Raw genomic sequence first — 12,500 nt, forward strand, 5'->3', positions numbered from 1 at the left:
AACTCGTATTTTAATCTTTACTAAATATAATATATGATATATATATATATATATATGTTCGTTTATATTAATTTTGAAAAAATAATCAACAAATGTGTACACTTTATATGCATTTGCTTTGAATCAATTTATACTGTTGCTGCGTTCTATTTGGCATAGATTGTCACGAAATTCACATCAGCCATCAGTAGAATAAATAAATGTAATAACATCTTAATGAATTATCAAGTAAGAAAAAAAAAGAATAAATTAGTTCATTATTTTCACTTATATCGATACAATAAAAAAAAAAAAAGAAAAAAAAACAGAATCGTTTACCTTCGAATCTACGAGATTTCTGAATTACGAATTTAGATGCTTGCCAATATACTACACATTTTTTATAAAACAACTATCGTTTTAGTCTACAAAATTTAAAAGAAAGTACAAATTTTTGATTGAAAAATTGAACAATGTTTTAAAAATTCAAATTCATTGACATGAACGATTGGACATTTATTTCTTTATTTTTATCATAGGAATGTCCGTTCAATTATGACAAATAGATCCCAAAGCATTTTAAAGCAAAATGGAAGCAAAATAGAAATGTCCGTTTTTTATATAATACATTTTAATTTGTAATAATCTAAACTAGTTTTTGTTTATAAACCTTTTGAATCGTATAAAAGATATATTTCTTTTTTTTTTTCAACTACTTCTCGACGACAATAATTACTCATGACACTAATTAAAATTTCTAAATTATATTCAAATTATAAATATATATATATATAATACATATGAATAATATATATAATATATATATATATTATATATATTTTATATTAAAAATATATATAATATACATCTATATGTTGTATGAACAATATATATATATATATATATATATATATATATATATATATGGATAATGTGAATGTGTGTGTGTATATATCAATATATATTTAAATTATATTATATGATTCTCTAATTATTTTTTTTATTATTATTATTATTATTATTATTATGATCATCATCATCATTATTAAAATGATCCAGTGAGTTATCGTAAATGGTGAAACGCATTATTTTTTTGCGTTTGAAAATATTCAGGAAATTTGAATATCGGTTATTTACGTACCAAACAAGCAGACAATCGCTACTTCACAGTATAAAACAACAATATACCATTCAAGTGTGATATGAAAATCAGTGGTGGGGGTAGGAGTTTCTTCTCTTCTGCCGCAAATTTCAAGAGGCGCCACAGTAGTAAACTTTTTCTTTGCGAAAAATGTCGGAAACAGCATTTACGCCATTAATGAGAACACGTAATTCCTGATGAATTTTCACGAACAATGTCTCATTTTAAAGACAAAGGTTTGATCTAAGAAACTACTTTATCGAATTTTGTAAGAAATCTTTTTATTTATTTTATTATAACTATTATTTTAATTTAATTTATTTTATAATTATTATTTTATTACAGTTAATTATTTATTATAATATATTATTTTATTATAAATTATTCTCGAGTAAATGTCGTTTTTTTAAAACGAGTTTTTTCAAAGAAAATAAAGCTTTTTGAAGAATTGGGAAAAGTATGGTTTCTAGATTAAACCTTTGTTTTTAAAATGAAAACTTCTTCATCAAAATCAAAAACCATTATAAAATCATGGGTCATGAATAACTATAAAGATCTAATAAATTACTGACATCGGTCAAAGTGCTTAGACAAAAGGTGCTGAATTTTCCTGCTGTAAGACACATTGGTCTCTGTGATCTCGCCATACAAAGTATGATAGATCTTGCGTTCTTGATCGGCATGTTGTACCATTGGCAAGCATAAAATGCTTCGGAAACTTTTGTGCTCTAACAAGAGAAAAAAATAATTTTATTCGTTGATTTTATTTGTCATATTTATTTATGTTTTAAATTATTTTGTCATTTGTAAATTAGATTATTAGAAATAATTACCTCGGATAGAAGACATTCTCCGACTGTACAGTGCGCGTAGAGAATTAATAGTACCAGAAATTGAAAAACCAGAAAGCTAATCAACACTGCTTTTTCACCGTCGGAGTAATTCTACATAAGAATATATATATGTATATATATATAATATATTTATATTAAAAATTTATATTATATATATTTTAAATTAAAAATATATATAATATACATATATATGTTGAATGAACAATATATATATGAATAATGTGAATATGTGTGTGTATGTGTGTATATATATGTAATACATATGAATAATATATATAATATATATTATATATATTTGATATTAAAAATATATATAATAAACATATGTATGTTGTATGAACAATATATATATATATATATATATGAATAATATATATATAATATATATGTTACATGAATAATATATGGGTGTATACACACACACATACATACACAATATATATATATTTTGTATAAACAAATATACAGAATAAAAAACAAATAAAACATTATAAATTTTTATCTCATCGACACGACAGTTTTTGAAAAAAATATATATGTATATATATATATTTAATTAGAAGCATATAAAGTGTCCCAAAAGAATTTGATTCATCTTGAGTGAATTTTATACAACTTTTTATACTAATTATATATGCATATATATGTACGTGTGTTTAAAAAATATTGTATACATATTTAAAATAATATATATATATTTTTTCTTTTTCATTTTTTATTACTTTTTGATTACCGTTAAAATCTGATAACCGAGAATACAAACAAGTGAAGTTGCGCCGAAAAGATGAGCTAATAGTGTCACGCTAAATGCATCTGCAACGATTTTGCCCATCCTAGAATAAATAATATTATATCATTTTTAATGAAACTTTAAAGAAGAAAAGAGAAAGAAAAGAATTTTAGAAAAATATCTTTGTGATGTCATTATAACGAAGACGAATAATATTTTCAATTTTATTATATATATATATATATTTTGTATTTTAACAAATCAATAGGTATATAAACAAATTATTTTATATATTTAGAAATTATTACAAAGACATGTCTTATACATGAAATATAAAAATATAATGAAATAAAATAAAATGGAAAGAAGTATTGCTGGTTTAGAAAAAAGAAAAACCTTTTTTATAATATACTATAGAAAAATAATATATTATATATATATTTATTATATATTTATATATTATATATATATTATATATATTTATATGATTATATAAATATATATATATTTATTATATTATATATATATTTATATAATCATATAAATATATTATATAATAATATATTTATATGATTTATTATAATATGATATTATAATAAATCATATAAATATATGAAAATATCATTAATATTAATATATTAAAATAATATTAAAATAAATTATATATATATATACATATATATTATATTTATTTATCATAAACAAACATGGTAAGTACACAATACATAGTATTTTTAAATTATATATATATATTAATATACATATATATATATGTAATACTATACAAAAATTTTTTTTATATAACACATTTTAATTTCTAATAATTTAAACTATTTTTTGTTTATAAACCTTTTGAATCGTATAAAAGATATATTTCTTTTTTTTTTTTTCAATTTTATTTCTCGACAACAATAATTATTCACGACACTAATTAATACTATTTCTTTTATTTTTATTATTATTATTATTATTATTATTATTATTATTATTATTATTATTATTATTAATTAAGATACATTTTTGAGAGCTTAAGCATGATTAATCATTATTATCATTATTATTAATTTAAAAACATATTTTTGCGACCTGAAGCATGACAAAAATGAAAAAAAAAAAAGAAAAAAACAAAAAGAAAGAAAATAAAAATATGAAAGAAATGGTCATTTTCTTGAAACGATTGGTGAGGTTCTCTTTTCTCTTTTTTCTTCCTCTTTTTCAGCTTTGATTTCTTTCTCCTTTTCTTTCTTTTTTTTTTCTCTTCTGTTTCTTTTTTCTGTTTTCTTTTCGATGTCCACTCCAGTTAAAAATCTTACCGTAACAATCGCGTGTGTAATTCAACGACCGTCTGAATTTCTTTATGATTTATTTTCGGATCAACGTCGATATTGTTTATTCGTAATGCGAGTACCGACATTTGTCCGCAAATATGAAAGACCAATGTGACCATAATACAATCTGCTGCACTTTGTCCAAAACCACTGATAAAAACGAATGGCAATTCGAAAGCGTAAACTATAATGTAAGAACGTAAATCTTCCACTGGATAAAACGTATAAAATCTATATGGTAGCAAATATATCGTTTCAGTGACATTTCCAATTTCTATCTGTGGTAGACCTGAAAAGAGAAAAGAAGAGGAAGAAGAAGAAGAGCAAGAAAAAAGAAAAAGAAGAAATATAAATAAAAAAAAAGAAAAAATAAATTAATAAAATTAAAAATACATAAATAATTAAATAAAATTAAAAATAAATAGATAAATGAATGAATAATATTATAAATAAATAAATAAATGATTGAATAAAATTATAAATAAACGAAAAAATAAAATTATAAATAAATAAATAAATAAATAAATAAAATAATAAATAAATGAATGAATAAAAAAATAAATAAATAAATGAATGAATAAAATTGTTAATGGATAAATAAATATATAAATAAAATTACAATAATTATTTAAATAAACAAGATTCTATCCAACAGAATAAATAAATCAAAAAAGAAATGAAAAAAAATGTTTAAAAATAAATCAACTCTTACGTAAACTTTTTAGCTCGAAATTAATTTTTTGTTTATTTTTTTTTCCTTTCTTTTTTCTTCTTTTCTTTTCCTTTTATTTTTTCTTTTTTTTTCTTTTTCTGTAAACCCAGTAAATATTTTTTCTTCACCCACCCCTTTTCTACCGCATTAAAAGATATTATTTTATTTTTTATTTTACTTTATTCTTGTTTGAAATTTGTTTTCTTTTTTTTTCTTTTCATTTTTTTGTGTTTTTCTTTCCATTATTTTTTGCTTCGAATATTTCTATTACCTTTACTTTCATTTTTTATTTTTATTCAACGAACAATTAATTTTCGTTAGTGAAAGCGTGAGATAGGTTGGAAGACAAAGAAACGAAAAAAAAAAAGAATTGAAAATTAAAATTGAAGAATTGAGATATTGAAAATTTAATAAAAAAATATTTCAGACAAATATTATAATAAAAATACATATATTTCTTTCATTATTATTATTTTTTTTTTTTTAATGTAGTATAGTCATTATATAGTCATTATATAAAAACGAAGGAGTAAGATTGATCTACGAAATGATCTTGAATCAGAATTATTACAAATCTTGTTCGAAGAAATTTGTTTTTTGTTTACAGCGTTTTCATTTCTTTTTGTTTCGTTCCATTATTTTTATTTATTTACTTTTTATTTATTCTTATGATAAAATTTAAGAAAGAGAAAAGAAAGGAGGAAGAAAAAAACTTAAAATAAAAATTAAAATAAAATTAGAAAAAAAAAATTAAAATAAAATTTTTTTACCGTTTCCCAACGACACCAAAATTGGTGTTAGATAATACGAAGAAGCTGTTAATGCGACGAACGTTATCAAAAGTTTAACGAAAAGTTTCGATCTCGTGTTGTACGATATAAATAATTGTCTCTCTTCGATCGATTTGTATCTTCGATAATCAAAATCTTTGATCGTTTCGTTGATGACATCACCGATCTCATCGTTATAAATCCACAACATGATCATTCTAACGAATATTTGTGAGAACGCCATATTTTCCGTTAAATTCATTATAACGTGTTCAAGGTCGTTTATGAAGACAACAAGATCCATGTATTCCAGCATCATGAGAAAACTGAAGTATCCGAAATTAATCGAAAATTTTATATTGTTACGTGAATTCGGCCATAATCCTAAGATCGACATTATTTTTTTGTTCCAAGATAAAATTAATGCAGCACGATCTAATTCTTTCTGTCCCTGTTCCTGTACCATTAATAAAATTCATTCGTTCGTATAATATTCATAATAATTTCTTTCAAAATTATTCCTTTAAAAATCCTTTAAAAAATTATTGCAAAAGAAAAGTATTTTTCTTTTTCTCTATTTTTTAAAGGCTCATTCACCTTTTTTCCCTTTTTCTCTTTTCCCCCTCGTATTTATTTGTTATCTTTCTTTTTCCTTCTTTGTTTTTGTTTTTCTTTTATTTTTATTTCTTTTTCGTTTTCTCTTTCTCTCTCTCTCTTTTTTTCTTTTTTTTCTTCTTTTTTTCAATAAAAGTTACGATTAAATTAATCTGCGAGAGTTATCGCAAATAAATTTGAATAGTATTTATATAATAGTATAAATATTTTTTTGTTAATATTTTGTAATATTTTTTATTTATAATTTAAATATTTAAATGGTTTTAATGTTCATTTGTAAAAAAATATCAGTGGATAATATATATGTTCATAATAGTTATACCGATTTATATAAAAATTGTCATTATATTGATTAAAATATAATACTTATAACGGGGATTATAAATAATTATAAATAAATATATAAGAATTATAAATATTTATATAAGATAATTATCAACAATTATATATAATAGTATATATATATAAAATTATATAAAATTCTTTTTTGATTTAAAAAAATATTTGTCACGTGAAATCGTGGAACTTTTTTTAATTTAATATATACTTATACACACACACACACATATATATATATATATGTATATATGTATATATGTATATTTTTTTTCTATTTTTAATTTTAACCGATAAAGAAGATATCTGACTAATCTTTAACTTATAATCACCCTGTATACCAAATAAAAAAAAGATATATTTAACTATCTCTTAATTTATAATCACCTAATTGATATCACAATTATATTAAATAAAACAAAGAAAAAAGAAAGAAAAAAATCAAAAACAAAACAAAACCAAAATAAAATACTGAACCACGTCTCTTTCTTTTCTTTCTAATTTCTTTTTCACTATCTCTCTTTTTTTCTTTTTCAAACGAGTATTAACCACCCATCAAAATTTCATATCATAAACAAATTATTAAAAAACAATATCAATATCTCACTTCCTTGATAATATTAACGCTTACTTGCATAATATATGTATATATATATATATATATATAACTATAACTTATGTTTATCTCTCACTTTTTATTATATTAATTTATATTTTAATAAACTACTGATCACATCGACGGTTAACAATGAACTGAAATAAAATCGTGTCGACACGATTCGAAGTAATCTCGGTCGATCGAATTTTAGTTGAGGGATGAAGGGTGGTGAATCGTTCAATTGTGTTTGAAGGGGTGAGGGGAGGGGATGGGAGGACGATTATAGAATCTCGAGTATTATCATGCATTATAAAAGAAAAACGAGAAATACAGATGCGTACGTACATATGTTACCTATTGTCGAGATTATAGACCTCGAAGAAAAAAAAAAAAGAAAAAAGAATCGTCTAAATTTTTCAATATACATACGTATACAATGTATTTGTTAGTAATGTATGTGTTATCAATATATGTGTTACAATTTGGCTGGCTCGAAACTTCTTTAATATCTTACACCACCGCTCCTACCCTTACCCCCACCCTTATTCTCATCGTAGGGTACCATTGGTCGTTTTTTTTTGTTTCCACTTTCTTTTTCTTTTTTTTTTAAGCTACAAAAGTTCAGATTATACGATCGAATGCGATCTATAGATCGTAATTAGGGGTAATGTATACCCCGGGAAATTACTTTTGGAAGGTAATACGTTTCTTTGGTACATATTATAGTTAGTATGAATCTTTGTCTTCTTCTTTGTCTTGTTCTTTTTTTCTTTTCTATCGTGTTTATAAAAACTTACGAGTTGGACTGTACATGAGGTTTTTGAATTTTATGAAATTTCGTCTTAGTCAGTCTATCGACGACTGTCTTAGCCGGAAGATCGGAGAAATGTAAGATTTGTGATAATAAAAAAAAGAAAAATGGAAGGAAAGAATAAGAAATGGAAGATAATAGAAGATTAATGTAAAAATTAAAATATGAATACAAATAGAAAAGATTATAATAATATAATAAATATATATATATGTATTTATATAAATGTATATATATACATATATATGTGTGTGTGTGTGCGTGCACGTGCGTGTGTAAATATAAAACTAAACAATAATAAAATTAAATAAATAAATAAAATTAAATTAATAATAATAATAATAATAATAATAATAGGAACAACAACAACAACAATAATAATAATTTATTAATATAAAAATAAATACGTAAATAGAAATTAAATTAAATAGGAATACAAGTACAAATAAAAATGTATATACAATAAATGGTACGTTATATGGTATGAATTATATATTTCAAAGTATATAAATGAATGCATATTTATATATATGTATGTATGTATGTATGTATGTATGTATGTATATATATAGTCCTTTAAAAAAACATAAGTGACATTTCAGTTAAATTATTTTAATAATAATTTTTCACAATTGTTTCAATTCTTCTATGTATATTATGTAATTTTTTTTCATTTTTTTTTTTATATAATTGTACGTAGCATCGACAAATACGCCATGGATGTCTTTAGAACCTGCATAGTTATAAATTCAAGGTCAAATCGTAAGTCACTAATATCAATTTTGTTATTTGTTCGTATTTATTTTTTATTTATTCGTAATTGTTTATTAATGCGTACTTACGTCGGTGAAACTGTTCAATGAAAATACGTAAAATTTGCCACCGGTTAATTGCAAACATGTTTGCGATCTTATCATGCATATCACAAGCAATTTTTTTGTATTATTTGACATATCTAGCCAATTGCATTCGTAGTAAGCGTTTAAGACATTTTCACTCTGAAATATGAAATAATTAAAAAACTTGATCATTATCGTAGACGATTATTAATTTTTATGGGTTTTTAATTAATTTCCCTTTTTTTTTTTTTTTTATAAAGATAAAATAAAAAAAAGGAAGCACAAATTTTGTTCACACAAATAGTAAACGTAAGATTTGTTTTTTTTAATAATAACTTTCCTTTTTTCTTTAATTAGAAAATAATCGTAAGAAACTGAAAATAATTGCAAATAATTATTAATCAGGGTTTCCGATTAATTTTCTTTTTTTTTATGAGTTTAAATTAAAAAAAAAAAAAATAAGTACAAATTTTGATTACGTATGTAGCAGATGATTATATTCTTTTTTCTAAAATGTGTATGTTTTTTTAATTAGAATATAATTGTGTTGAAAATGACGAAAAAATTTTCAATTAATTTCTGAATGAAATTAAAGAAATATTCGGAATGTATATATATATATATATATATGTATATATTTTTTTCATGTTGGTATATTTTTTGCTGACATTTTTAAAAATATTAAAAAAGAAAAGTTATTTTTAGTTAAAACAGTTTTAATACATTATATATATATTCTTTTTAGTAAAAATAAATTAAATTTTGTAATGTAATAATTATATATATATATAATTATATTTTTAAAAATTTTATATATATTATATATTATATTATATATATAATGTAATTGTTATATATACATAAAAAAAATCGTTTTATCGATCTATCTATTTTCATTTTTCCTTTATTTTTATAACTCATAAAACCATTTAATTAACCTGTTGCGTTAATTGATCACCGATAACACAGAAACCATAAAGCATTAGAAGGGCAGTAAAGGCGAAAAAGACGAATGTACAACAAGTTGCCATTTCTGCTGTATCATAACTCTAAAAAAAATTATTCATTATATTAATCATAAAATCAATATGTGCCTGCGTCTCCATGTGTATCTGTTTTCATGTGAATGAGCTTATAAATGAGTGTACGTATGTGTGTATACATATATCTATGAGTACGAAGGAGGGCGAATAAATGTATACGTGTGTCTATGTGTATGTATGTATTTGTATATATTAATTAAATAATTTTAATTAGAGATATACGTACCATTATAACATAATACATAGAAATTGCCAGTACAATACTGTTACCTAATAACTCGTCTAATAATACAATGTTGAACGCATTGTCCAGTGATTTAGCCATCCTGTAATCAGAAAAAAAAAATCAGAAAAATTTTTATGAGCTATATATTAGTAAAAGACGTCTTTTCTATTTTTTTCTCTTTTTTTTCTCTTTTTTTATTCCAAATATGTTTTTTCTATTTCTTTATTTTTTTATTTATAAATTTTATATTTATTTATTTATTTGTTTATTTTTGTATATAGCAACTAATACAATTTTATCTTATTCAAAATTTCTAATTTTATATATATTCAATGTTTATTATAATAATTTATTCGTTATATTCATTCACACAGAAGCATTGATACATATGGCTTTATTAGAAAAAAAATAAAAAAATAAGTAATCAAAATTTGTGGCAATGTTCATTCGTTAAAAAAAAAAAGGAGGAAACGAAGAAAAGAAAGGATTTTGAATTAAATTATAGACTATATGAATTTTTAATAATTATTAACTATTATATTAAGGTTGTTAATTTATTAATGATTCTTAATAAATATTCGAATTGTTAAATAATTGATATTTTTATTTAATTATTTATCTATTTCGAAATTTTTAACAATTATTACTAATTACATTTTTGAATCGTTAATTTATTAACAATTTTTAATAAATATTGGAATTTTTAAATAATTCATATTTTCTTTTAATCGTTCGATCACATCTAAATTTTTAATGATTATTAACAATTATATTAACATTGTCAAATAATTAATAATTCTTGCTAAATAAATTAAACTGTTTTAATTTTTTATTTATCATTTAAATATTATTTGGAATATAATATAATTTAATATATAAGTTATAATTTAACAATATTTCAATAATATACAATTTTTAATAAATATAATTTAATTTGGAATTATTTTAATATTATTAATTCAATCAAAATTTTGATTTATTGATAATTTATGATACTTAATATACGCGTCAAGCATTCATCAAAAAATGGTGAATTATTAATCATTTTTGATAATTATGATTTCAATATTAAAAACGTACTCATACAACTTACCAAATTGTTTTCAGATGCATTTCAATAAGCGAACGAATTCTAAGATGAACGTTCTTCTTCGATTTGATAGTGATATTCCGTATACGATATGACAAAATGGACAAATCGGCACAAATTAAAAAAACGAGATTTACGAGGACGCAAATAGCTGTCATGTGACATGTTGACATATAGATCATTGGAAAGAGATAGAGATAGACGAGAATGTAATCACGAGTATTCGATAATTCAAAGAAGGTACGTATTCGAATAGGCAGAATATAAATATCAGTACTGTTGTCCTTAACTGTAACAATAATTAAAAAAGGAAATAAATGAATAAATAAATAAATAAATAAATAAATAAATAAATAAAAAAGAAAAATGAAGTAAATTAATTGAAATGTATTTGTATTTGTTATCAGTTGATAAAGAATATACAAATCTTTTTCTTTTCTTTTCTTTTCCTTTTTTATAGTGACAATGTTACTTATGATAAGCTAAAAATATTGATTTTATTTTCTGTGTATTTTTAATGATTATTAAGAATTAAGAATTTTATTCATTTTTCTTTTATTTCTTTTTTATAATATATTATATTTTTCAAAAACAATATATGATTAATATTATATTATATAAATATGAAAAATGATGAATTTATAATAATATAAACATGTTATTATCATATTATGATTATTTAAAAAGAAACATATGTGTTGATAATAATAATAATATAAGAATGAATAATAATATAATTATTATCGAAAAAGAATCTATATATATATATATATATATATATATATATATATAAAATAATGAATTTTTGGATATATAATAATAAAAATAAAAATAAAAATAAAAATAAAAATAAAAATAATAATAATAATTATTATTATTATTAATATTTAATAATAATTAATAATAATTTTTAACATTTAATAATTATTAATAATAATAATTATTATTATAAGATAAGAATATAAAATAATTATAAATATATCATATACTATATATTTATGGGTACATATATATATATACACATATTTATATATAAATATATATTTAATTATTTTTAATAAACAATATTATGTCATTACTTTTTATTATATCAAATATAAATTAAATCATGATTTACCTGTGATACCAGTCGTAAAATTTATTAAAGGTCTGATGTATGATAACGTGACGGTTATAACCATACCAATGTTCGAAATCTTGAAGAACATTTTCGATGCATAATGATAATTATTGTAAATAATTTTTTCCTCCTCGTTTTCGAAATTATATTTCCTCATATTTTCTTTTGCCCTTTCAATGATACCTTTCAATGATCCATTAAAACGTATTACAAGTATCATTGTGAAAGTGATCGTATAAACGATAGTTTCGACCATATTCATTACCATCAATTCTAAATTACCAATGATGTCGAATAAATCGGCATAT

At 21.2% G+C, this 12,500-nt stretch overlaps 2 protein-coding genes across 2 annotated transcripts in view; both read right to left on the reverse strand.

Moving 5' to 3' along the window:
• The window catches only part of LOC122637206 (odorant receptor 85c-like), a 7,204-nt gene extending 1,224 nt beyond the window's left edge, over positions 1 to 5,980 (reverse strand). Inside the window, exons 1-5 of the mRNA XM_043829209.1 lie at positions 5,515 to 5,980; positions 4,018 to 4,321; positions 2,708 to 2,807; positions 1,954 to 2,064; positions 1,693 to 1,848 (exon numbers count right to left, since the gene is read on the reverse strand). Of these exons, the coding sequence (XP_043685144.1) occupies positions 1,693 to 1,848; positions 1,954 to 2,064; positions 2,708 to 2,807; positions 4,018 to 4,321; positions 5,515 to 5,980 (1,137 nt within the window). The remainder of the gene's footprint in view (positions 1 to 1,692; positions 1,849 to 1,953; positions 2,065 to 2,707; positions 2,808 to 4,017; positions 4,322 to 5,514) is intronic.
• Positions 5,981 to 8,525: 2,545 nt separating this feature from the next.
• Positions 8,526 to 12,500, reverse strand: part of LOC122637207 (odorant receptor 2a-like) — a 4,109-nt gene continuing 134 nt past the window's right edge. The window contains exons 1-6 of the mRNA XM_043829210.1: positions 12,190 to 12,500; positions 11,076 to 11,361; positions 9,983 to 10,082; positions 9,652 to 9,762; positions 8,717 to 8,872; positions 8,526 to 8,607 (exon numbers count right to left, since the gene is read on the reverse strand). The exon at positions 12,190 to 12,500 is cut by the window's right edge and continues 134 nt beyond it. Coding sequence (XP_043685145.1) covers positions 8,557 to 8,607; positions 8,717 to 8,872; positions 9,652 to 9,762; positions 9,983 to 10,082; positions 11,076 to 11,361; positions 12,190 to 12,500 — 1,015 coding nt within the window. The 3' untranslated portion in view covers positions 8,526 to 8,556. The remainder of the gene's footprint in view (positions 8,608 to 8,716; positions 8,873 to 9,651; positions 9,763 to 9,982; positions 10,083 to 11,075; positions 11,362 to 12,189) is intronic.

This window comes from Vespula pensylvanica, chromosome 25 (genome assembly GCF_014466175.1).
Source record: "Vespula pensylvanica isolate Volc-1 chromosome 25, ASM1446617v1, whole genome shotgun sequence".
Classification (NCBI taxonomy): Eukaryota; Metazoa; Arthropoda; class Insecta; order Hymenoptera; family Vespidae; genus Vespula; species Vespula pensylvanica.